At 42.9% G+C, this 27265-nt stretch overlaps 1 protein-coding gene across 1 annotated transcript in view; it reads left to right on the forward strand.

Annotated features, from left to right (window-relative positions):
* Positions 1 to 27265, forward strand: part of grin2ca (glutamate receptor, ionotropic, N-methyl D-aspartate 2Ca) — a 47737-nt gene that overhangs the window by 6694 nt on the left and 13778 nt on the right. Inside the window, exons 2-5 of the mRNA XM_040123510.1 lie at positions 7021 to 7622; positions 11597 to 11711; positions 16669 to 16880; positions 26398 to 26566. Of these exons, the coding sequence (XP_039979444.1) occupies positions 7021 to 7622; positions 11597 to 11711; positions 16669 to 16880; positions 26398 to 26566 (1098 nt within the window). The remainder of the gene's footprint in view (positions 1 to 7020; positions 7623 to 11596; positions 11712 to 16668; positions 16881 to 26397; positions 26567 to 27265) is intronic.

Here is a 27265-nt window from a genome sequence, read left to right on the forward strand (position 1 = left end):
AAAATTCAAAGCATCCTTTGAAGCATTCATTCTGCCATCTGACAGATCACATCCTTCAAGCCACAGTGCTGTAAGTGAACAAAATATAAGTCAGACACGAGGAAAAACCTGATTGTCTTTGCAGGAACATGAGCCCGAGGCTTTTCTCAAAACTAGAGCAGTTCCTTTTTTCTCTGTCTGCCTTCGCTACATCCTGAACTCACTTGTCTCTGCCTCCACCTCCTACTGCATTTTAAAACCGCTGGCACAGTTACAGTGTGTCCTGTCTAGACTGAGGCAGAGCAGTCCCACGTGTGGTCTGGTTTAGCCAACAAAAGCACAGTGGTTCAACCTAGGGAAAGATCCAGCTTTTGGTTAAATGTCAACACAGCAAACACGTACTTTTTCGGTATTCTAGCAAGACCCCGATCTCTTCCTAACCTTAACTAAGTTCTGTAAGTGCCTAGACGTGACCATAGAAAAGTTTATTAACGCTTTAGTTGCTATGAGCAGATATTGTAAGATAACAGATGACACACATGAGGGAACATTTTGTATCAAAATTATGCCGTTTTTTTCCGGTACGTCACTTGAACACATTTCCTCGTTATGTAGATTAAAAAATTGCAATGCAGGCGCATTACATTTCCTCCAAAATCTATTTGCTGCTGCAAATCATGTCAAAATTTAGAAATTTCTTTTCTTTTTTTCTTTTTTTTTGGTTATGTAGTCAAATTCAAGAGTAGATTACCATTTTTTTTAAATAATCCTACAATGGAGCTAAAAACTTCAAAATTCAGAAGCCCCATGGTAAATGATTAGTTTGGTGTTTATTGCACTAACTTGTATACTGTATGAAATCAAAAACAAGCTATTTGTAAATTCAAGGTTTAGCAGCACCACAATCAGACCAACCAAAAAAAAAAAAACTGAAGATACAAAGGCCTGCACAGGAAAAAGAGGTTCTGGGACGTTTGAAATATTGATCATCTGTGATACGAGTATCCCCTTTTGTTTGGGAGTAAAAACGTAATCCAGTCCAGTTCATTCTGTTATGTTACAGTTGGATAATCCAAAGGTTATCTGTAAATTTGATTCCCTCTTTGTTTAAGTCATTTATGTTGCCCTTTAATCGTGCCTGGTGCCATTGTTTTGTCATTACTAATTGTTTACTATATGTAATAATACAGTTTCGAGTCATTAAAAATCCGAATATGAAACTCGTGTACAGTAAGACAATACTAAACTTAGGTTTCTGATTTGATTTTGTGAGATTTTTTAATTAGCTGGGTTTCGATTATTACTTTAGACAACGGAACTGCAGGTGAAAATTATTCAATACTCAGTTACTCAATGATTTCTCTCGCCTCAAATGCAGAGGGAACGTCGATGCCGATTTGCTGTTTTGTCTTAACCCTGCTCGACACCATCTATACGGCACCACAGACTAGGTTTTCTCCGGCTTTGTGAGAAATGGCAGGTGACCAGGGAGTCGTGTGTCTGTTCCCCGTCGCCACGCAGGATCTATGTGACGTCAGCAGGACAGGAGAGCGATGCCAGGGCACTTCCTGCTGCGCGGCGGAGGCAGACATATGTCGCGGCAAAGGGCCGTGGCCAGAAGTCACTCTTCATACAGGGACAGAGAGGGAGAGGGAGATGGCCGCAGCACAGTCGTGTGAGCGGGGGAACCATACACCACTTTCTGCTCCATATCTTCAGCGCTAATTTCACTCACTGCCAGGACACATTTACCTCAATGCATTATTTCTTTATGGCATCAGTCCCTTCGAGCCAGTTGATTTTAATGTCTTGTTTCCTTTGGATTTTTGGATGCGTTCCAAGTCTATCAATAGGCATCACCCACCTGCGTCATTCAAATAACCTTCAGCGAGTGTCTTAGAGCAAGTAAAGACTGCTGTTTGCGTATTGGTCCTTTAAATTAAAAAAAAAAAAAACTGGCGGTTTCAGTGACATGGCCTCCACTCCCATATAAACAGCTGTGGTTTAGAGATAATCGCCGCTTTAAGTGCTCATCTAACTCAAACTCAGACCAGTTTCACGGCATCTCACAACTAATCTTCGGGCTGCAAAGCGTTCATTCAAGTGGACATTCCAAGAATCGAGGGCCGCGCGCTCGACGAAATGTTCAAGGGTTAAAAAGTTAAAGTTGAGTCTGTAGACTAACGCAGCGTCTGTATTTGTAAACAGATACGAGTTCTTTTGTATATTTTCCCCTCGTGAATGTAATCTCAGCCTTGAGAAGCTAAGCTTTCCACTCAATGGCCGTAATCTTCTTTGGGACGGTAGACTATTACTGTGAGCTTCTGTGAACAACACTGTGGAAGTGCAGCTTACTGACTGAACAGAGAGTCGTGGCTGACACCCATTTACAAACGCCCTCTTTATAATCTAACATGCATTATGCCATATACCATAGTATAGGGTAATATCATCATATATACCATAAGATGAAGGAGATTTGTCCACCAGTAGATATTTTGCTACACATTACTACTGCTATGTCTTTAATATCTCCGGTTGCACTGGGCCACTGTGGCCAGTGTTGTGAATCAATGAGGAGGACTGATTCAGAGGATTTCTGCGTAACTGTGGCGTAGTACCTTGAATGTTCAGTATTCGTTTCAATGAATCAGCCAAAAACAGATTTGGTCAATTAATTCATAAAAGGTTGCTCAGCTGTATTTCTAGTTTAGTTTAGTCAGGTTCAAATTTGCCAGTTCATGGTACGCATACGCCCCTGCTGTGATGTGATTTGATCCATTTTGCCAACACACGTACACATACAAGCCAGCTTTCGGGATTTCCTGCATCGTTTTAGAGTGGAGGCACCCGGCCTAGCCCCAGATAAAGAGCACCGTCACTAACGTCAGAAGAAATGATTGCATTTTTACAAATATAACAGGCTTGTTGAGCTTCAGGGAAAACTGTCGCGCAGCACATATTCAATGTGTGGGGCAGATGTTTAGGCCATCATATGCTACCTACAGATCCTGGCAGATCACGGACCGAGGATGCGTCTTTTGGATGAGAGCGAAATGTCTTGATGAATCTAAAGCACGTCCAGTTGCCTCTGACTCAGCCCTTACAGATACAATGTCTGTCGCCGTTTTTCTAGTGGCCAACTGTGCAGGGCCAGCCGGACATTTGCACCCAACTTAATACCCTCTCTGGTTCAAAGTTTAAAGTCAATTGCACCTGTAACCACACCCAACAGTGATGTCACAGTGTACCAACACGCCCCGCAGAACACCTCTACCTCACAGACCACCGGAGGTCAGCAGACACCAGAGTTTCGGCTGCCGCTTGGTTTCTTTTTAAGTAGATGGAGTTCGGTGAATTCTGCGTTTGTAAAATTCATCACGTTCAGACTAGAAAAACCAAAGACAGATTTTTTTGGAGACAGATCAGGCAAGAAGAGGGATGCTGTCATAGCCGGGATGGGGCTATGACAGCAGGCCTTTTGCCTTCCCTTTGAGCGGGGCCGTTTTGAAGGGCCTGCTTCTGCCAACTGGAAAAGGGATCACTTCTGGTGGAGAATTCATATTTCCGTCTGTGCCACTGACCTCAACTGTTTCATTTCATCCCCTACAGCCATATGCCTTGGACAGTTCCGCGCACACTCTGCACACTAACAGGGCAGTCGTGACTTCGGACTCTGAGCCGCTGCTGAGCCTGTGGTAATGCCCCGGGCTCATTTGGACTGCGCCACGAGTCTGCTCTCGTGCTAACTGAGATGTTAAGATGGTAGTGTGCAGGGGGCTTTTCTCTGATAGAGCCCGGGGCTAGTAAGCATGTACAAGGCATACAGAGAACCAAGCACATGCATAAACACACACGCCTGCACATACAAACTCTGACACCTTAGCAGTTGTCAGGGAACAAAGTGATTGTGCACCGTTGCAGATGCAGGAATAGGCAGCAGCACGTACAAGAATAAGGCAATAACACTGACTGATTTGCTGTGGGACCGTGAGGGGAAGGAGAAAATGAGTAGATTTATACGATCTTCTCAAGCTCCTGCGTGACTAACCTGCATAAGATCCCTGCACCCAGTATGGATGTTTGCCGCCAGACGGCCTTCATCGCGGTCTAATCCATCTTAGTCCACTGCAGGTCCCTTACCCTGAGCAAAAAACCAATGCTCAGTACAGATGCTGATAACCAAATGTCATTTATATGAAAATTAATGAGTGATATGTGAAACCGGCCATTTTAAAGTAAAGATTTGAGATTTGGGTTTTAATGTAATTAATTAACATTGAAAAAGAATAGTTGCCAAAGAATAGGTGTTATTTCTTCTTCACATTTACAGTGGGTGTACTTTTAAAAACAGTTCACATATTGTGCATCAGGCAACTTCTCTTTCAATGAATAAATGAATGGTAAACCAAAACCTTTGCACAAAGACCTCTTTATTATATATAGCTACTTCACTGGGGATATAAGAAGCCTGTGGAAACAAGGGCAGTGACAAGTGAAACAACACTACAGAAAAAGAAAATGTTTTCAGGGGCATGAGCACGGACAGTCAGGGGCGCAACGTCCGCGGATTTAGCCGTGACGTCTGAAGTTGTAGGATGCTCATACATCACAAGACTGCCGAACTTCTCTCAAGGACAAAGAGGAGACAGGCTGGATAAGGTAACAGGCATGTTTTCAGTCTCAGGGTGCCTGACCCCTCCGAAGGCCCGGTGCTCAGGATGGAGCGGTTTTTCCCCAGAGTGGGAGAGGGTCAGGAGGGGCCACCTACCTATCAGCCCGACGGAGCCAAAGACTTTTTATAACATGATCGCACCAGAGTTAAAACATATATTTCCACTTTCGAAGTGTAAGAGGTGGAGAAGTTTTTAAAAAGTCAGTTTCAGGTCAATTCTATTCATGAAAACATGTCTCATCATTAAACATCTAAAAGAGTAATGAACCCTGTTTACATAATGAAGTCGTAGAACCTTGTATAGTCGCTCACACTAATGTGACGCTACTACAAATGAGTCACGTTTTAATGATGATATCTGTTTTGCAGCGCGATGTGGCACAGTAAGGATGCGGTGGAGTAACTGGAATCTGCTGAAGAATCGATAACCCCTGACCTAATGGCTCTGGGTAGCATCAATCCATCACTGTCTCTTTAATTATGACACCTTGGAATAATTAGTGTGAAGAGATGAGATCACGGTTGAGATGACTGCTGGCCTCCATCTAATGCCCTCGGGATTGTTACTAGTTGCTTGTGTTTTAGTACCTATTTCTGATAAGGCATCCTTTATAAAGGGTTTTTAAGTTGTAATGGGTTCACTAGTGGTTATTAAATTGTTTATTAACGCTTTATTTAAGAGTAATCGGCTTCTTTAGTTTTCATAAGCCATCAGCAAGAGCTAGCAAGACTCCTGCTATTTTAAATCTCAATACCTCATTAATTATGGGTTTTTGTAACAATTAATCATGTTTAAATGTTAATTAGTTGTAATTTTTGATTTATATCTTATAACTGATCTGTAAAGAATTCATAAGTGCTTTAGTAACAATAATAAACCCAAACCCATTAGTTACAATTTAAAAAACCCTTTACCTTGGTATTCTTAGCAGTCGCTAGTATTTGGGTACCAATTTCTAATACGGTGCTCTTTATTAAGTGGATGTTGTAACCAACGGCTTTATTAATGGTTCAAAAGCATTAATGAATTGTCTGTAGATCAGTTGTCAGCCATTAATAAGCCTTTAGCCTGCCAAGTTGTGAAAAATCAATTTGATGTTATCCTCCCCTGGATAAGGGCTGCAGAGCATCGTGACCTGAATCAACTCATAGTAACACATTAGCATTTACAACCTTACATTTAATGATTTAATTTGATGTTGAAAAAATCTGTAATGACCTATGGCCTATATATTTGCAGATGACATACAAACGTTTGCTATTGACTTATTAAAAAGTCAGAAACCAATGACCCTCTCTCAGTATGAATTGATCATATTTATTAATATTAATAATATTTATTCCACATTTGTTATTAGCACCTTTACTTTTTGCTAACTTGACCTTAGAAAGAGCGCCGTTGAATAAATCAACATACTCCTTGATGAAAAAGGCAGCGTTGTTCATTAGAACAATATTTACAATAAAGGTTCCGTCACTCATTCCACCAGAAACTCTCAAAGCTTCAGCCTTATTTCAGCCGGAAGAACAACTACTGTGTTTCGTGCTTTAAAAAAAGTTCATGTCCGTGCTGGGAGGAATACGGCACACATCCCACCCAATGACAGTGTACTGGAAAATGCACAGAAAAGGGGCACAGGCCAGGTTCTCCTGCCTTTTCATTTTGGTGGTGATCAGTTCCTTTCAAAGGGGATAAGTCAACGCTAAGTCACAGGGAAGAAAACTGTTGCAGCGAATCTTTCAGGCACCTTTGGCCACACCCAACTCAGTGATGTCGTAGCCAAAACACCTGCTGTGACAACTAGGACTGGACCGGGTCACACTGCACAAGAAGCTATGAAGTATTTTTCCCGCCTCTCCGCTCCTCTTTTAAAGATACTTTTAAGAGAAAAGCCATGCTAACTCCTATCCCAAGGTCACTGAGTTTGTAGAAAAAGACAGATGAAACACAGAGCAGGCGCTGGCTGCAGTGATAGTGCCGTCCCTTTGAATTTGCAAGTGGGGATAACGGCCAGTGTTTGCGCAGCAAAAGTAAGACGCGTGCGTTCAAGTGATGAATGGGTCTGCAGCTCCTGAAAGAGCAAAATAAAGCGGAACCACTTAGCTCCTGTCACCGCTGTACTGCAGAACCTAGCGGCTGGGCAACTCACTGCTTTGTGTGTGATTTGTCTGAATATGAATTATGTGTGTGGACTCTCATGGGTCCAAAGATAGTCCTCCGGAGATCTCATCGCACATTAAACAAATTGAATTAAGATGTGTTAATTTTGCGGGTTAATCAGGAGAAAAAAAAGGCGTGCATTGCTTTAACTAAGCGTCTCCGTACAGTTTCCTTCTGCTGATGCCACGCTTTCCTCTTCCTCCAGGGCGAAGGCTCCAACTTCCTCCAGCTGGGCTCCTCCATCGAGCAGCAGATCAATGGCATGTTCAAGGTGATGGAGGAGTACAATTGGGACAGCTTTGTGGTCATAACCAGCCTCTACCCGGGCTATGAAAGCTACGTGGATTACATCAAGTCCTTCACTGACACCAGCTACTTCATATGGGACCTGCAGGACGTGCTGACCTTTGACATGTCCGCCGACGGCATGAACGACATCCGGGCACGAAGGCTGCTGCAGCAGATCGACGCCCAGGTGTTGTTGGTCTACTGCTCGCACGAGGAGGCCCAGTACCTGTTTTCCATGGCGGCCGAGGCCGGCTTGGTGGGGCCAGGCTACATCTGGATTATCCCCAGCCTGGCTGTGGGAAACCCCGACATCCCCCCACCCGACAGCTTCCCCGTGGGGCTCATCAGCATCATCACAGACCGGTGGAGGATGAGCCTGAGAAAGAGGGTGCGGGACGGGGTGGCCATCGTGGTGAAAGGCGTGCAGAGCTTTCAGAAACAGAGGGGCTTCATTCCCGAGGGCCACAGTGACTGTCACAACCCCGTCAAGCCACCAGTTGCTAATGACACTCTGTTCAGGTAAGCTAAAATAAAACTAGGCTTTTTAAAAATAAAGCCTAACATAAGACCTTGTCTTCTCAAATTTGTTCTAAATTTCCCTCTAGCCCACAAAAGGACATCTTATCGTATTTTAGTTAGAAGCTTCTCTTGTCTGATCTACTCCTGTTGGCGGTGATTGCTTGTTCAACATTTCCCACTGTTTACGTGTTGTCTTGATAAATTGAGGATTTATCTACACTTCCACAAAACTAATTCCACCACACCTGTTTAACAGTTGCCTCCTCTTTTACATTTTTTTCAATTGTTAAGCTACCCCAAATTAAACTCAACACTTTTCTGTACAGATGTCTCACCTTCGAGCAGCTCAAAGACCGCCATCATTCACTTTTCCGGTATGCTTCAAGTATGACAGAGAACCGGCGAGTGGCACATTTTGCTAGACAAATTGGAAACATATCCAATGTATGGTAATGGAATGATATAATATATAGTAAATTAAAACATGCATTTGCATTAAAAAGGGAAACGTGCAGCAGCAGACCGGCGCGTATGAGTTATGCTGTGGAAATGTTAATTATGCTGAATTTACAACGTCAGCTATTACAGTAGAATTAATTAAACCTGTTTTTTCCTGCAGCCTGCTTTGCGACTGGCCTTTATTTGTTCATGCCTGTCACACTCTTAGTACTTGACGCTTGTGCATTATTTGAATACTGGCATTTATTTAAGGATTTACAGAACAATGCTCCTGTGAAAATCTTCAGTGTATTTACATTCTGTAAACGCCTGTCTTTAGAAATGATTTTCTAAAGTCTGGCGGCAGGCACATTCATCCCCCGATTTATACAAACAAGAATCCAAGCATGTTAAACGAAGAAAAAAGGAGCTCATGGCTAGTGATTGTTCTCTTGGCAAACTCACATCAAGTGAAACAGTCACCAGGGCGGCTTGAAGTCGGTGCTCATATATAGGCAGAAGGGAGCTACAGAGTGGGAGCTCTTCCCAGGGAAACAATGGTGCTAATGGTAAACACAAAGTACGAACCCCCTCGTAGCTTTAGACCACCTCGTGTGTACTTTATGGTGACCAACTGGTCCCGCAACAGTGCAAAGTGAGCCAAATCCAGCAAAAGAGCAACCTTCAAGACTAACGCCAGTGCCCAGTCAGGGACAGCAGAAATGAATGCTGACCGATTGTAGGTGAACTGCAGTTTCCCGTGTCAAACTCGGACACTTTGTATGCCAAACCATGCTCCCCGGCCTCCTCTCCATGAGGTTTTGTGGTGACATAAAACTACCTCTGCCTCCGCTAGGACGGTCATTATTTGTCACTTGTCAGGAAAAACGTAAATTGTTTTAAGTGTTTGGACAAACAACCGATTCTGTTGCTTCTTCTTCAGAGGACAGTGTCTTTCACTGTCTCAGTTTAGATTTCCAGCCTGTTACTTGCATAGGATTACTTGTAGGACATACAGAAGAGTGTTGTCGGATGGTCAGGGGTCTCTCATATAATATGAAGATACAACAGTAATGACTCAAACTTAAACCTGTGGGATCTGGCAAAAACAGTTGTTTATCCATTCATGACTTCCCATCTGTTTTTTGTTGTGGAACACGTTTTTATGGCGACTGTCCCTCTCCCAGACTGTATCCTCCGCCCCCGCTGCCATCTCTCTCCCCTATTTCTCTTGGAGACCGACGGACAAGTGCGTGGCCTCTTTTCATTAAAACCGTGCCCAAAAAGACCAATATGACACGATCTTTGCCACGGGACATGGTGCTAATCCTATTTTTCTAGAAAAATGTTTGATCAGCAAAGGCAAGACCAAGGGAAAAGAAAAAAAAAAAAAAAAAAAAGAAAAAACTACTCCATCATCGGCTTTTGGCTCATGTAAGCCAAGGTCATTCAGGGAGACTGTGAGCGCGTTGTGTGTAAATGTGCATGTGTGCTGTTAAAGATGGTCACCAAGAGGCTGCTAACGGGTCACAAGCATCATCCAACACTACTCTTGCATTAGGAAGCATCACTCTCTCCCTCTAAAGTTAGAGGTCATTTTTCTTTCCGGGTCCGCGGAGCTGTAGCGGACACAGCTTTTCCTCGCGTAAAACCCAAAATGCCCATGAAGAAGTGGAGATGATGAACTTTATCTCGTGCTTTGATACTGTACAAACCCCTTCTTTCGGACTTTCTAAACCCAGCAGGCCAAGATCTGAGTAGCAGCTGCTCTCGTCACCTAGCGTGAAGGTTGGCAAGATAGAACAAAGCACTTTCTATTGTCTTTAAAGTAAAGTAAAGTCCTTTCTTCTCTTTCCAGCCAGATCAAACAATAACATTCCCCTTGGTTCTCAGATTTGTTCTCACTTGAATGGAGATTTTTTTTTTTCAAATCAGCTTTTGATAATGAGTCTAATCACCTGTTAATGGGATTATCACAGATTATCAGATTAAATAGGCTTTTCACACAGACCGGGCTGAAGGCTATTCTCCTCCCAGCAGGATTTCAACACCTCGGCTGGAGTGACGGCCGAGGTGAGAGAGCAGCGCTAGAGGTCTAATATAGCAGGATGCACGTGGTGAAACAGTGGGAATCAAAGGAGGCAGATAACTGTTTCCTACGCAGCACAACAGCTAGCAGGACACGTCGTGTCTCTAGGGTGACAACTTTTAACAAACAGGGGAAAGCAGCTGCGTTTTGTATCTTCAATGACAGGTCTTTGTGACGTTATCCATTTCAAATGTTCTCGTAAACCGCGACAGCAGGGCCAGCCCCCACAAACGCGAATGTCACCTACTGACCGATGACGTTACGCCGTTGGCCGGCTGGCCGAGCGTTAGAGTTTTCCCATTGGTCGCCGCTCTCGCAAAATGAAAAGCGCCTTTGTAGCTACACTTAGCGACTTTTCACGCCCCTTTAGTGACTGTTTTTCCAGAAAGCACCTAGCGACAAATCCAGCGACTTTTTGGAGAAACATTAACTACTTTCTGTAGCTAAGTGTCGCCGTACAAGGGTCAAGCCATATGCTAGGTTATGACCTAGTCTTGTTTAACATTTAATAGACTAACAATTCATCTTTTTATTGAAAAAAAATCGACAGATTAGTTATTGATGAAAATAATTAATTTAGCCCAGGAGAGGTGAAAACATTTAAAATAATATGCAGTACATTTAGATGCAATATTTATGGAAATTAAACAGAGTAAAAGGAAAACTGCAAATGATAGAAATATAAATACATCTCATGACTTTTTCTTTACTACTTCCTAAGAAATAATTATGAAGTATTTTCTCATTATTGTGTCTTTTTAATAATGAATTAATAATTTATACTAATTTAATAATGAGAATGTAATAATTTATTCATAATTTCAGCTCAGTAATTTAGTTTCTCATAATAATGACCTGATTAGTAAAAACCAATAAGTCATATCATATTTCATATCTGATAAATTTGACTAAGATTGGGTTTTGATAGCCAATTCCATTTGGTTCCTGTTCGGTGAAAAACACAGATTTCCAACAACAAAACTTTTTTAGTAGCAGAGATCAATGTACCAAACATTCAGTTAACATCACCAGGCTCTTCATTTTTAGGCGGCAACCGTCAACAGCAGCAGAGGGCATCGGCTGTCGCTAGTTAACATTTCATCCCTCAACTAATTTTACAACAGGCCAAAACAGAACTTTCTGCTCTGTCACACTGCTCCAGTTAAGAAGTTTGAGAAGCTTCTCAACTGTGAGGGTTTGCTGCTTTTTTTGTCTTTGTCTTTGTCTTAGTGTTTTACGTGACACTGAGTGTCTTTGGATGTCTTTTTGAAGACATCACATAAGGCTTTAGAATATTGTGATGGGTATTTTTCGATGTTTTTGGGCATAATTTAGATAAACACTGTACATCAAGGATACACCATAGAGAGCGGTCTGGCTACAGGAAACAGCAAACGATGTTTCTTTTTTCAAGTCCCTGATCATCTCTCTTTTTGTTTCTCTGCAGGCACATGTTGAATGTGACCTGGGAACATAATGACTTCTCCTTCAACAACAACGGTTACCTGGTGAATCCGGCCATGATAATTATCACTCTGGACAGAGAGAGGCAGTGGGACAAGGTAAGATTTTCACAAAAGGGGGCTGATATTTCACTTAATATGGGATTTTCTTTGCAGAATTCAACCAGTCACTGAACGCACAACAGGCGATGAGAAAACAGAAGCGCGGTTCTGCAGGTACACTGAGCCTTTGACTGACATCTTCCTCTGCACGCTGAACGCAGACTGATTTCATACATCACCGGTCTCTTTGCAAGGACTAGGTAGAAGAGTCAGAACTCCACTGATACCAATGAACCACTTCATGAAGGATCATCTCCTAATCACAGACACCAACAGTGCTACTTTTTACACAAACCTCTCCCTCTCTTTCTCCTCCTCCCTACCTCTCTTCAAACGATATTTAAAGAAAAGCCGCACACACACTTTCTCGCCAGGGCACTTTGCCGCGGCGTGCCGCCTCATTGACTTGATTGGAGATTGAAACATTAATTTAACCACGGGGGGTGGTGGGGGTGATGGGGACACCAGGCTGGAGGGAGTTCGCTTCCTCCACTGGTCGACTGGAAGGTGTTTAGTTAAACATCACGCTCAGAGTAAACAGCCACAGGCATTTCAAAGCTAATTATGTTACATTGATGTTTTCGGGTGCTACTTCCTATTAATTTCCAATATGTTATAAAGGCTCTGAGCTAATGGGAAGCTGTGATGGTAAAAGAAGCAAACAAACTATTTGAGTATGAAAGCAGAGGGGAGCCATTTTGTGTACGGATCGCTACCACAGCCCGGTCCAATGATACAGATGTTTGTGAGAACAGAAATTACTTTGCATTTTGGCGCATTTATATGTTAGGTAACTATACTTAGTAACGTAGACCTGTCAGTGAAACATCTATTAATGTTGAATCAGACAGTTTTTGATTACCGACTGACTGTGATGAGATGTACGTGAATTTTCAAATAGTCACCAAAATAAAGTGTGGATGAGTTCGTTTCCTGTTTACACCAGACGGTACTGGTGTGCTCATGTGACTCAACCTGCTCTCTCTCCACTAAATCCAGTTGCCATTCCCAAACTCTGCTGTTTCAGCAAAGTCTCTCGCCGATTATTGTTTTCGGCTCCCCCTGCGTTGGTGCAGCTGCCTGCGCTCTCCACTGCAGAGCACCGTCACCAATCAGAAGCTGAATTCCCTCAGGAGCTAAAACGTCAGACGACGCGCCTCCAGAGGAAGACTTGGATGGCTGCCGGTCTGCATTAGCCAACGTTAAGGACAAAGACATAACATAACTGAATGCAAGACTCAGCTTATTACCACAGCAGGTCAAGCAGCCAAATCAACTTGTGAACAAGAGATAGTTTCGACCGGTGGAGGTTACCTGTATAATTAAGGAGCTACAATGTGCAATTCTGCAGAGGAATGCGGGTCATTAAAAAAGATTTTTGCATTGAAATAGTAATAGCTTTGGTGCATTTGTCCTTCTTCCACATTAAGGTTTAGTTTTCAATCATTAACAATTATAGTACTTTTTTTTTTTAAAGTTTACTTTTTATATCATCTCATTTTTGTCAAGGAAAAAGTTTGTCAACAAATAGAATTAGTGCCAGTTCTTGTTCACAATTTGGAAAATGTCCCTGCATCCCAAAATGTTAAAACTCAACTGTGTTCTGTGTCTCAAATTAGCAATTTAGGGATTTACTGGCGCTGTTTGGCTCAAATTTCAGAGGAGATCTTTAACGGTAGGCAAATTACTATTGTTGAGGTTACATTGGTGTATCTCTTTCTTTACTGTAGAAAAGTCATATCATATGTATAGCATGAAAAACATCGTTTCTTTATGCCAATATTTCTGCAGGGAGCTGCCGGTTCTGGCACCTTCGATTGAACACGGAGTGAACCTGACTGACAGTTTCAGTCGTGTAGGCTGGTGGAAAAGGTCCATCAAGTTTTTACCGGCCCTCTCCAGCTCTTTAAAACCCCCACCCCAGCTCCCGCATGACCGGGTCTTAGGGTTCACCCACCAGCCAAATCCCCCTTTAACCCCCTGGCAATAACAGCCAATCAGTCAACACATAACTGAATGCAGGGACAGGTTTCAGAGTGTAGGTAACAAAGATTAAAAGGATGATCTTCAAACCAAAGCTTATCTTTCTCCCTTCTTTTTAGTTTCCTTTTCTTTTGTATTCCTGCCAAGCTATTTCTTGACTGAGCACAGACAAAAGCAGCTTTGTCTTTCACTTTCTGTCCTATTGTTGGATGTTCATGTTGAAGGGCTGCAACACTCCCAGTAGATTCAGGAGGTTTTTCGTCCTCTGTGCTAACAAACCTCAAAAGGAAAGTTGGCTCCGGAAACGTGCGAGAAGTGTAACGTGGTCTCCTCCAATTTTATGACTGAGGTCATCCAACATTGATTGTCCTATGACAAAAATTTACTAATTTAGACAAAACAGTCCAGCTGAGGTTAGCGTAACGTTTTGGTCATGTTCAATCAAAGATTCTGACATAAAACTGAGAAGACTTCTTGACCTAAGTTGGGACCTCAACCCAGAGTCGAAGGTAAATGCGTCTTCTCATTCGCCCTGACTCCAGCGCTCCCCATTTCCACCATTCTGACCTTTACAGAAACCTTTTGTGGGAGGAAAAAATGTTTTTCTCACTCAGTCAGAGCACAACGCTCTTCTCACTTCACAAAATTTATGCTAAGGAGTGCGAGGCAATACCTTTTCCGTGTTTAACTATCTGCTGCCTCTGGCATCTTCTCTCTGAGAGCTGAAAATCAATTCGCCTCTTTTCCATCCTTCTTATTGTAAAGTTTGCAGGGCAGCCGGTCAATTACGTTCATATATCACCTATGTACAACCAGCCTCAGTCTGACACTTTATAGACTGATACCTCGCATTACGCTCCTCACCGTTTTTATTATTAACCTTAAATCATACAATCCTCTTATCACATGCGCCTGCTGTAATTTGCTTCCTCCCAAGAGTCATTGTTAAGCTGCTTCTCCGACTTCCTCTCCGATCTAAAAGTCAAGGTAACTTGGGAAGGTGGAGGGAGAGCACGACAAAAGAGAGCAGCTACAGAGAGATGAAGCCCCGCAGGAGGAAGGGGAAGTGTTCATGTCATTTCGGTTATCTGGCAGGGTGATACATGGGACTGAAAAGCCGTCGTTCTCTGGCTGTATGTCTATGATGCGCACAAACCCTGAAATAACGGCCCTGTCTGCTGAAAAGGGGTTTGTAAACTGGAACAAAAATAAACTAATTAAAGTACTTTCCCAATGGAGTTCTACTTGTGCTTCTATAGTGTAAGGAAGTGTGAATTTTACGGTTCCAAACCGGTAACTGCAGATCTGTACGTCTCCCAGCAGTAGTCCAGTTAGCAGTACAGTCATGTTTTCCTCCTTCAGTCACTGACACCACTTTTCAGTGTGCTGTGTCAGGCAAGACAAGAGGGTTCTTCTTCGTTTTCCGAAAAGACTGAACGATGAAGATCTTCCCAGTCCGAGAAACCACAGGGGCACGATGTCTTTCCATCTCTGTATGTTCAACTGAAAATTTTAAATTCTGACTGACTTGACTGATGCCCATGAGTGAAGCGATAGGTAAACAGCAGAACCCCCCCCCCTCGGGTTCGGTTGTTTCATTTCATGGTGACAAGCTGTACTGTCCAGTGTGATCAGAGAGGATTGTCCTGCATAAACAGCAGAGATTATGTGGGAGGAAAAACATTTTGTCCAGACTGACACTTCTTTTTTAAGCTCTCCAGGAAGCCGATGACATTTACAGCAGCACAGACGAGTATTTGTCACGAGAACAGACTATCATTTAGATGTTGGCCCAGATACCTCGTTGTCAGAAGTAAACTGCAAGTGGAACTGATCCACCGACAGCAAATGTGAGGGGGAAACTGCTCTTCTCACCTCCTATTCTTCCCCTGTAACTGTGACGTGAGGAACCGTGAGGTGCTTTGTTAACAACACCTGTCTAACCATGCTGTGTGAAAACAGGTAGTTATAGAAAAACTTCATATGGTCAAGCGGTTCCGATTACTGAGTTGTAACACAAAGGGCGCAGGTTCAACCCTCAGAAAGATCAAGTTTCCTGAGCAAGAAGTTAAGACCAACCGTAGCTGCTTCACATTACTGTCTGGTGAATGCTTACACAAGTAAAAAAAATCTGTTTGGCAATTCATTTGCTAAATTATGTCAGCCGGAGCAGCATTCAATAGCGCCATCCGATTCGGGATAAAGATAATGAGTGAAATGTGTCATTGTTTTGTTTAACTGGGGTCCAACTGGTCCTCTGCGACCTCCATTCCTTCATTTCACAGCCTGGTTTTAACAGTTAAGAGTCAGAGGGGCAAATCTGTGGAAGGTGGTGCTAAACAGGTCACGGCTTCTTCAAAAAAGTGAGCTTCGAAATGTTTAATTCCAGATCTTGATTATGTATTCAGCTTGCTTGAGTGCTCATTTCCCCCACAACATCCAATTAAAACAAGCTAACTGGTTATATAGCAGGGGGTGGAATTGCTTTCATTGCATTAGAGGAATAATTGCACTCTCTACATCCCCAGTGACCCAAAAATCAATTTCCTCTAAACTGTCTATGAACTAAAACTCTCCTCACTGCACCAGGTCCAGTTGCACAAATCAAAGATGGGCAATAACAGTGTATATGGTTAGAGAATTGGGGATAACTGTATTAAGATTGGAGGTTGTGATGGACAGGGTTATGAAGTTGTGTCCTCACGGGTTTAGACAGAGATCTATAGGAGGCAAAGGCTTATTTTTCCAGTATTTCTCACCTTCATTTATTTTTTCATCTTCATTAGTGGCTGAGTTAAACAGGTTTCTAGTATCCTCTGCTGTTTTTTTATGTCTATGTCCATTCAAAAGAATCAGTGTTCTTCTGTGTGTCATTTGTGTACCACATCAGCGTGGTAAACATCTGGAGTTTGGTGCGGAGATTTTGTCACTGGCTCGTGTTGATTCGCCCCTCCTCTCCTGACTCCTCCAGGTCGGGACCTACGAGATGGGGATCCTTCAGATGAGATATCCCGTGTGGCCGCGGTACGGCTCCTACCTGGAGCCGGTGTCGGATTACAGGCATCTGACGGTGGCCACGCTGGAGGAGCGGCCCTTTGTCATTGTGGAGGCAGTGGACCCGGTAACCGGCACATGCGTCAGCAACACTGTGCCCTGCCGTCGACAGTCCAACAAAACGGAGGCGTAAGTGATGCTGCCACTCAACAACACCGAATAGGCCTGTCCCAACGTAACAGCCAAGAAGAGCACATACACATTCAAAATTTAAAGGATGGGTTTACCTAAACTTAGGGTTGGTTGACAGCATTTCATCTGAACTGATTCTACCACTGAATCCGTTGATTGAACCCAATCCTTTTGTATCCCTCATCGAATCTGACGCCAACATCTGCGAGTCTCTAAAGTGATAAATAACTAAAACTCAAACATTCAAATCAGATGGGTACTTTTCGTTGGCTGGGAAGACAGAATCACTCCACTTCGAGAAGCATCCTAATATACCACCTAAAATTGAGATCAGCAGCATATGAAATGTTAATTACGTATCTGACATATTGAAAAAACAGCTGTGGCCTAGTTAATCTAACACTGAGTCCATTGATTCACACCTTAGTTTTCCAATGCTACTTGCTCCCAATATATATATATGCATATAACAGATGTGGAATTCATTAATGTTCAAGTGGGAGGTTCCCACAACGTAACGCAGCTAGATCTAGCACTAAAAAAAGACTCTTCACCCTTTCTGCCTTGCTGAACCGCCGAAACCCACCATCATGCACACAGTCGCTGTGTGATGGTACAGAGCACCGCGCATTTTACCGCACAAACAATTTCGGCTCGCAGACAGGGCATTAACCAGCCAACAGCCAAGTTTCATTTTGGCTTTTGGGGAAGTTACCTATGGCATTGACATAAATTAGCCACAGCTATTTTGTCGTTTAAAACGACGACTGCGATGGTCAACAAAGGCAAAAATGTTTTTTTTACACCGCTAATAAAAAAAAGAGTAAGGGGAGATGCAATATTTAATTAAACATCTGTTATCCTTGGATTTTAGATAGATACACAGTCTTTATTGTCCCTAAGGGGAAAGCAAATCCAGGAATTTTATGAACTTTTATGAACAGCTATCAAGACCAAACCTTCCGCTTGATCGAAAAACATCCATGTTGTGCAGACACATATATAATCAGATCAACAGAACTTCTAAATTCTACATAAAATCCAAAAGTCATTAAATATAAGTCAGGTTGAATTTTAGTGGGGATCCGCATACAAAACATAAGCCATCTAGGATTTAGGCCTGTCCCTGAGTCAGGATTTTCAGAGTCATCTTCGGAATATTAATTGGTCAGGCGGTTTCTTGAGTCATGCTTTTTCTAATCTATATATTTTTTTTGTTTTTATAAACACTCAACTCGAGTGAGGATAAAATGCAGCGTAAAAGGATAAAATGCAGTCTTCGCAGCAGAGCAGGTGGCCCATGGCCAGACTCCAGTAAATTACTTTGGTGTTTCACCTTAAAACTCATGCTTAAATGTCTTTGTCAGTCATCTGAGGTCTGAAAACATCAGTCTTCAAACACAGTCTGAGAAAGTAAAAGTTGGTCCTGGTCTTGGTCAGAGCTCGGTTATGAAATCCTACTGCGCCGCAGAGTCTCTCTCCTGCCGGGCTGCTGACAGCGCTTGTCAGCCGGACACCGGAGCTGAGCACGTCGGAGCGGCCAACAGGAGTGAGTCATGCTTCCCTGCGCTCATGCTGTCCAACGCTGCACTGCCCTCCCTTTTCATCACCCATCTCTGCTTCCGTCACATTTTCTGACAAGACTCAGTTCGTTGAAGTTCACAGCCTGCCACGCTGTTGCCCCTGCGTTGTTCCGTGTACCGTGAGGCGAATGCAATGGTCGGCAGCGGCAAAAATGTTTTTTACACCGCTAGAGAATAATAAAAAAAAATTTTTTTTCAGTCCTTATCGCCCATGAGGGGAAAGCAACAAAAAACTCACAAAATGCTAGTCGACTCTGGGTCTCCTGAACTGATGGCTCGACTCGTCGAACTTTTAGAAAGCAGCCCTATCTAGAATCCTTCATTTTGATGTCCTATTGCAGAGATGAAAATGTTACATCTTGCGCTTCAACGTCTCACTCAAAATACAGTATGTTGTGATATTTTGTCATGCACCGTCTAAGAGTTTAAAGGATATAGAGCATTTTGAGGTTCTCTGCGGCCCGTCCGCTTTTACTCCACAAGTATTCTCAAATCATTCGCTGTTGGCAGACTGTGTGTAGACCATCTTAAGTCAAAGAAACCATCTCATTCAAACCCACAGGCACTCTCACGTGTTAACATTCTCAAGCTGTAATTGATTTTGTATCTAACATGAGAGCGCCATTAGGTGTGAGATTAGGAGGCGCTTCCCTTGCCATTAGCCCAGGCATGGCTTCTTATCACTCGGTGAGGTGAGATACTCATTAGGCTTCTTGGCCGGAGTGCAATATCCCAGAGATCGCCCCGTGACCCAATCAGGGAAATGTATGTGCTGAATGGTAGGGTATCAATTAAACGAGACGATTAGGCCATGTCATCAATCCTCAACACCTAGAGACTGATATCGGTGTTCATTAGTGGGGAAGAGAGGCGCTGGCCATTATCCGTTACTGACAATAGCGTTAACGAGATGAGGGGAACAGAAGATGAAGATCACGTCCCTTCAGTGTTATGGAGCACTGTATTGCTTTATCACTCGTGCTGACCAAATCATTCTGCCAGCATAAAAAGTGCATAATTCCCCCTCGTCGGACAATGAAACATTTTTCAAAGAGCTGCACAGAAATTCAAGGCAGAAGCAGACACAGCCAGTGAGAGGTTCGACGAAGCAATCAGCGCTTTGATTAGCTGAAGGGGAAACATTGACCAAATGAAGGTTACAATGAAAGGGCGAAGCGCTCGATGCTTCTTGAGGGTCCAACGGTCAAAATAAAGATTGATCTTTGTCTATAGCGAGGTTAAGGATGCATCTAAAAATTCTTTTACTTAACTACTGTTGTGTGGGGGGTTTTTTATTAGTAGCAATTTATTTACTTAGACACTAAAAGGAAAACCTTGAGAATAGCTGACACAATCTCCCAGAGCCTAAAGCGATGTCTTCAAATTGATTGTTTTGCTCACCCTACAGTTACAATGAAATTACAATGATATAAAACACAGCAAAGTAGCAAATCCCCACATTTGAGAAGTTGGAACCACTAATTGATGTTCATTTTTCCCGGGCAAGTGACCTAAACGATTAACAGTTTATTAAAATTCTCGTTGATTAATGTCAATAAGTGTAATGTCAATCATTTTAGCACTGACTGAATTGTTTCTAAAAGTAGACTATGACAGAAACCAGACTTATTAATATAATGGCCAATATTATTTTTTCCACATTAACATACATTTAAAAACTTGAAATTATGTCAAACATATCTCTGGTATTTCTGAACTAGCTTTTGTTGGCGTTTCTCGGCTGACATGTAATATAATAGTTAAAGTTAAGCCGAGAACTGTGTTCCCCAATCCTCCACGCAGAGTCACCTCCTCATCTGAATCTCCTCCACAGCCTGAAGTTCCCCAGCAGCCGTCGACAGGCCCTCAACACGGAAACACATCGGTGCTTCCTAAATGGGGAGTTCATCGGTCATGCAGGTTTTCCATTTCAATCTCTCCACACCTTCGCCATACGTTGGGCTTGCCCAGCCCACTATCCGTGTAGTTCCCTCATTTGTCCTCAGAGAGACCTGACAAACAGCCACCAGTGCCTGGCTCAGACTTGACTAAAATAGCCCGAAGCAGTTAACACAAGCTCTTCCCTTTGATTCAGACATGTTCTCCAGTGGGATGAGAAAAATCTCAAGCTCACTTCCTCCCTGCCTTTGAACTGCCGGCAACCGGCTCTCTCTCAGAGCACATTGCCGGTTATTGAGTCAGAGGTAATGCCCTGGTGAAGGATGGTATTGATCTGGGAAGATAAAGTCATCATATATTAGTTAAGTTGCGTGGGAGTCAGATAATAAGTGAATTTATTTAAAGCTGAGACTGAGTAAAGCGGTGGATGAGCTCCCGGGAGCATCAGAGCGAGAGCCAACTCACCCCGAATTCAGAACTTTTCCCAGTTCATGTCATGGATTTCCTTGAGGAAAAAATCATGTGAAGAATTCTATTAAATTCATGGGACCTTGCTAAATCCTATAGCTCTACTCCAAAGACCTTTTTAGTTATGAATTTTTTGAAGTTTGGCCCTCGGAGCTAAGTTTCATCATTCTGGGGATTCTTTGTATGTGTACTTTAAACCAACTGCTCATATTTCACGGGATTGTGTTGAAACTTGTACTAAGTCAGCACAGTACAAATATCTACCTATGAAATAAGACCTCTGAATATAATATTATGGCCAGTGAGACAAAATTAGCTATTTTCAGAAAATGATTAAATGACGGAGTAATATAAAATCTTTAATTTTTTTTTAATCTATCTTCAATGAATACTAGCACTTTCCCATTAAAAGTTTCAAGGGAATTTAAATAATCCTTCTTGTTAAATTTAGTCAGTCAAAATATCTTAAAAAGTGGGGGTTTTTAGCTCCAAGGCTAAATTTAACCAAATCCGTGACACTTCATTTTTTGTGCGGGACCAAAAAACTTTTAGATGTGATAGAACTACTGTATATTAATATTACACAGAAGAAAATGAAAACTAGTGGAGATATTAATTGTTGAAAATTAAAGATTCTTCGATCAGGTAAAAAAAATATTTTATTAATTTGAATTAAATTTAATGTGAAAACTTCAAAAGCTAAAAAACGATTTGCAGTACAGCTATAGGATTTTGCAAGGTCCCATGAACTTAATATAAGTTTTCAAATGATTTTTTTTAAAGAAAATCCATGACATGAACTGGGAAGTCCTGGGTGAGTAGGTATGGAATGACCCACCAGTCAGCTGCATGAAGCAGTTTTACTCATCCATGGGTTCACAAGCGATTGTTAGAAAAGTGTAATCTGAACCCTGATGCCTGCAAAACATGTCATGTCATTGATTTCAGCGTGCACCACGAGTCCCTCTCATCGCAATCACGCTTTTTTTGACAGAAACCAACCACAGCAGCTGACCATTTTGTCAATCCTTTCTGGGCCCTGCAGTTGCGATCTACCAGTTTAGCAAAACAGTTTGCGTTTCAGATCTCTCTTTCTCCTAAAATGTGGCAAATCAGCAGCATTGCAGCTGGGGGAATTTGATTTAGGCTCATAAGGCAGGTGTATGTTTACATGAAAAATCACCTGTGGCAGCTTTACAACTTGTTTAAGAGGTGAATATTTCAAGGGCTTCTCGGTGAGGGTGCTGTCTTTAAATTTTCTCGAGATGGGATACGGACATCTACGGCTTCAACAGATGGCCACTGACAATGTAGCACACACGCTGAAATAACTGTCTGGCACATACTGGCGCCTGTCACCATCTATAAAGCAGCTTCAAAACATTATTCTAACAATGTCCACACTTTGCATAAACCGCCTAACACACAGATTTGCGACGGTTCCCATAGACCCATTCTAATGCAACTGGCAGCCAACTTAGAGCCCAGCTCTGAAGCCCGGCAGCTGGTGAGACAGGGGACGTTGGGACCACAATAGTCTCTCGTGGTCTGCTGTGACAGCCTCGTTTTCCTCCAAAGCGTTCATTTCTTTCTGTTCGTTGAGGCTCCGATCTGCCTGCTCGCTGCCTTGCCTGTTCGACTCATTGCTTCCTGGTCCTGAAGTTCGGGTAGAGAACCCATTAGATGGAAGGTCTGGGGGAGGTTAGGGGTGACATGTCATTAGTGCTCCCCGCATCACGTCCGTGGCTCAGTAGTTCGCTACCCCATCACCTTCGCACTGCCCACCTTATGCGCTGTAGAGGTCTGACCACTTTGGTTTTCTCTGAACGTAAATAAACATTTAACGGTGCTCTGCAACCTCTCTCTGGATGAATAAAAAAAAGCCAGCCACTCTGACACTCGGTTTTAGAAATAGATCCTCCAGGCACAATAGTGTCTTAACTTACAGAAAAGCTCAGTCTCACAACACAATGAGCTCCTCCAGGTGCAGTGCCGTGTGTAAGTGTTGTACACCACTACTACAACGATCGATTTCATTACTGCCCAGATCATTTTCATGTTTATGAATGAGTAATTGTTCATAGCATAGAAATATGTTAACTCCCGCCAGTGCAGATTCTGACCTTTTCAAAGGTCATTTAGATCTTTATAGCAGGTTTGTATCTTGTCAAACAAAACAAAAAAAAACCCATGACTTATTACTTGTCAGGGCTGCCACTTTTTCAAAAAATCGAGTTAAAACAAATCTGAAATAACATGTAATTTGTTTGAATTATAGTGTAATAGCGCAAGTCAAGAGGGCATGCAAAAAGTCAAGCTGATAGTAATGGCGCTCTGCTAGACCACAAGGTCAACTACTTCAAGAAGTCTGTCGTACATATAGACTGTGAATTTGAAATTGAAACATGTCATTACATTTCAAATATTTAATTTTTTCCCCCATGTTTGGACTGCAAATAAAGATCAACAGCCCTTTCACTGTCAGATCAATGCAGACCTCCTTTCTCCCCGGTCATCACAAGCAGGCAAAATCTCAGACTTTAACGCCTCCGAGTTATTTTTCCAACCTAATGCCAGGATCAGACTACAGGATACGAGCCCAGCGATGCCTGACCCAAAACAAGCGAGGCGTTGTGACCAAGAAATGGGCATCAAGAAGACAAGCGTGTCAGAGAGTATGACAACTAATATGATGTTTTGTCCAACCAACAATAGAAAATACTGCCACTTCAGATGGCGAAACCAGGGAATGCTTACCTGATAAGAAACTCAAGTGATTATCGGAATTATTGCCCATTATTATTGCCCATGCACACACACACACACACACACACACACACACACACACACACATACACAGCAATCCCGAGTCTTCCTGGACACCTTTTTCTCTAAATCAGAGCAGAGTACGGGATGTTTTACAAGGGACTAGACTCTCTACTCCCTTCTCCCTGACTCATATTACTGCCGTCATCCAGTTAGTGCGAAACCGAAGGACATTTTCATCCCCGTGTTCCCGGTAATCCTGCTGATAAGTTAGGGGAATTGATTTCAACCCTTACGTCAGCCTCTATTTACTTGGTATGCAGAGCCTAAAAACGGGTCCGTTTGGCTTCTGCTGCACGCTGTGTCTGAAGATCAGTGCTGTGTGTAAGCAGACGCGCTGTGTCCTTTTTCGTGTGGGTCACTCAGACAGTTTGGCATGTGGTAGGTATTACACGGGCGTACGTTCTCATTAAAATGGTTCAGCATACTGTAGTTCAGACTACAACATCCAAGTCTGGGTCACGCTGTCATGGAGTCGACCGCATCTCCATGGGGCTCACAGACTACATTCCAATCCGTGGACTCGAAAGGTCCCTGTAGAGGCCTCATTAGCTTCCTCTGAACACCTTCTCTTGGTTGTAGTTGTCCCAGGCCGCTGCTGAAGGCGGGAGTGAGAAGCACCGCGTTGCGGCCTGATCTTCCGGGTGGGTGGAGGGACACTGGAGGTGTATGCGTGATTCCTGCTTGCATACAGTAAATCCAAAGTTTTATTTTCTCTGGCGGGGCAGTTGACAAAGCAGTAAAAAGTTGGTGGTGCGGCAGAATGAGAAGTGGGTTCAAAGTCTCCTGAGATGACCGTGGAAGCATTTGGGCGTTGGGTTTGTAATGGAGCGGCGACGGAGTTGATGACGTCACGCTACATTAAGAGCAGCTGATGGCAGGATGCAAACAGCAACGACAATAGCAGATAATATGGATGCAGACTCACAGCTAACGGTTCAGTGTCCGGGCTGCAGAGACGGTCTTTCACAGTCATGCCTGGGATTACACCATCTGTTGTTCACAAGCACTGCAACCCCCCCCCTTCTCTCCTCTTACCACTCTGCCTGCAATCTGTGTCGGCCCGTACAGTTTGAAAGCCGGTGATGGAGTTGGAGTCCGGAATACGTCCCTGCAGCCATGTTTCAGTAAAGCACATAATGCCGAATTCGTAATATTCCCGCTGGGTCTTAGTAAGCGCGCCGAGCTCGTCCATTTTATTCGCCAGGGACCTCGCATTTCCCACAACAATAGAAGGAAGAAAGGGTTCACACTTTCTCCCCCTTGCTCTGCGCTTGACTCCTGCCCCGCACCCCTGGCATCCCCTCCTCAACTCCTCGGGAACTAGGGGCCTCGCTCCGAGCACCGCGGGTATCTTGAGGTTTTGGACTGTTGATCGGACACAGGAAGACATTTGATGACATATACATTAAACAAGGTCCACTGAATGACAATGGAAAAGGCAAATGAGCTGCTCAGTTAAGCAATAAAAACAATAAATGGTTGAACACGAGTTTTACACTGCAATGCCGTGTTGATGTTTTAACTACTCAATTACTATTCTTCAGGTAACATTTTAAAGACTGGAGGCAACGTCCAAGTTGCCATTATCCAGTCCAAATAATCCAGCAATGAGTTTCATTCCTGTCTGCCACTGTTTGTTTGTGATTAATTTATGTCAGATTTGTTTTGGTCCGTCCAGCTGTCCGTCCATCTGTTGGGGCTGTGACATAATGCGCAAGCCTGTGGAGTAGCTCCAACTCTCCCAAGTGCCCCCCCCCCCGCCATATCCCGACGTCAGAGCCCCACCCTCGATGCTGGGGAAAATGCTTTTCCTTTCCTCACCTCCACCAGCTCCATCACCTGCTTTACATTGACTTCTCAGTCTCTAACTCTTTCTGGGCCATACACTGGAAAGTGAAAATCAGTTGCAATCGGTGAATGCGTGGTGCAACCAGAAAACTAGAAACCCCTGCAGGGTCTTGTGCAGGTGATTGGGTTCTAAAATCATTTAACACTTGGGATCTTCTGTTTTTGTGGTTTGTAGTGGGGTTTTGTAGAAAACATTATTCATATTTCTATCTCAGTATTGAAAAGCATTGGAAAAATTAATGTTTCAGTATTTATAAAAACTGAGGTTTTGTATCAGCATTAGTATCAAAAATAAATCAAAATAATATGGTTTAGATGTTTAATTGTTACAGATTATTTTAGTGAGTACAATGTTATCGTAACTATTACAATGAGTAGGTGTGAATATAGAATAGAAACGTGGCCAAAGCTAAAAACACACGGTAGACACACGGCAAACCAGAATTACCCTTTAAGTAAGCCAGTCCTTACTGCTGGGCTGCTGTATTGCATTAGAATATATCATATATGTTTATTACTGTTCTGCTATAAACTTGCAGTGGATTCTTGAAGGTTATTCTTTCTCCGTCCTGCAGTTATGAACCCAACACATCTAAATATTTGTCAGTGTTTAATATTGTGCTGTTTTCTTTATTTCAAATAGAAGCCTTTCCGTACACTCTGAATAATTTATCTGATATACTAGTTGGTCATTTTCCCCTTCAACTGATAACATATAATGAGGGTTTAATAGCATCATCTATAACAATGAGAACCGAGCAGTCTAGATCAACAGAAACCAATCATTTAAAGAAAGCAGGTCATAAAGCGACGAAGCAGGAATGACACTGCACTGACCTCCAGGTGAAAGAACCATCACATCCTCTGTTTCTCTCTTTACCTTTTAGTATTGTGGGTCACACTGAGCCATACACAAAACTGTGCTGTAAGGGCTTCTGCATAGACATCCTGAAGAAGTTGTCCCGCACCATTAAGTTCTCCTACGACCTCTACCTGGTCACCAACGGAAAGCACGGCAAACTGGTCCGGGGCATTTGGAACGGGATGATCGGAGAGGTAAGAACGGCTAGTGCTGCACGGCAGCGGTGCCTCTCCACTCAGGAGGACCACAGTGACATTACGTTACGAACGAGGTCAGTTCTCTGTTAGCTGACTCCCATCAGTGCGGTCAACAGCCCAGAGCGAAATACTCAATGCCAAGATGCCAGAAAAAATACATCCACCAATCCCGGGAGAGAGAAACTCAGTAGACACCCTGGTAGGTGTGTTGAGACTTCCCTGTAATCACTGATACAAGTCTAAGGTTACTCGAAATTTTAGGTTTAGCTCTGTTACAGCTGTGCCAGTATCCTCGCGTGTGCAAAGCTGAACACGCTGAACATGATTAGCAAATCAAAGAAAATATTCCTTAAAATGCACTAATGCCAGTGCATTAGAGTGGAATACTAGTTTTTTGAGTTTTTTTTTTTTAAATCTGAGTTTCACTGCATCTCATAAAAATAGGTTATAGAGGAACTTCAGGAATTTAGTATTGCACTTTCTAAAGTTGGGTGTTTGTAAGAGATAACTTTTAAAAAAGAATGGTCAAAATTTAGATGAGAGATCCTGACTTCTGGGTAAAACTCAAAAACACGCTGGATCCTATGTTTCCTACGATGCAGCTCCACAGCATAATTCCTCAGAGCCTCCCTGCCCGATAAAGATCCACGGCTTTCGAACTCCTAATATTGTTTAGCCATGTTATATAATAGAGGC

This window comes from Xiphias gladius, chromosome 3 (genome assembly GCF_016859285.1).
Source record: "Xiphias gladius isolate SHS-SW01 ecotype Sanya breed wild chromosome 3, ASM1685928v1, whole genome shotgun sequence".
NCBI lineage: Eukaryota > Metazoa > Chordata > Actinopteri > Istiophoriformes > Xiphiidae > Xiphias > Xiphias gladius.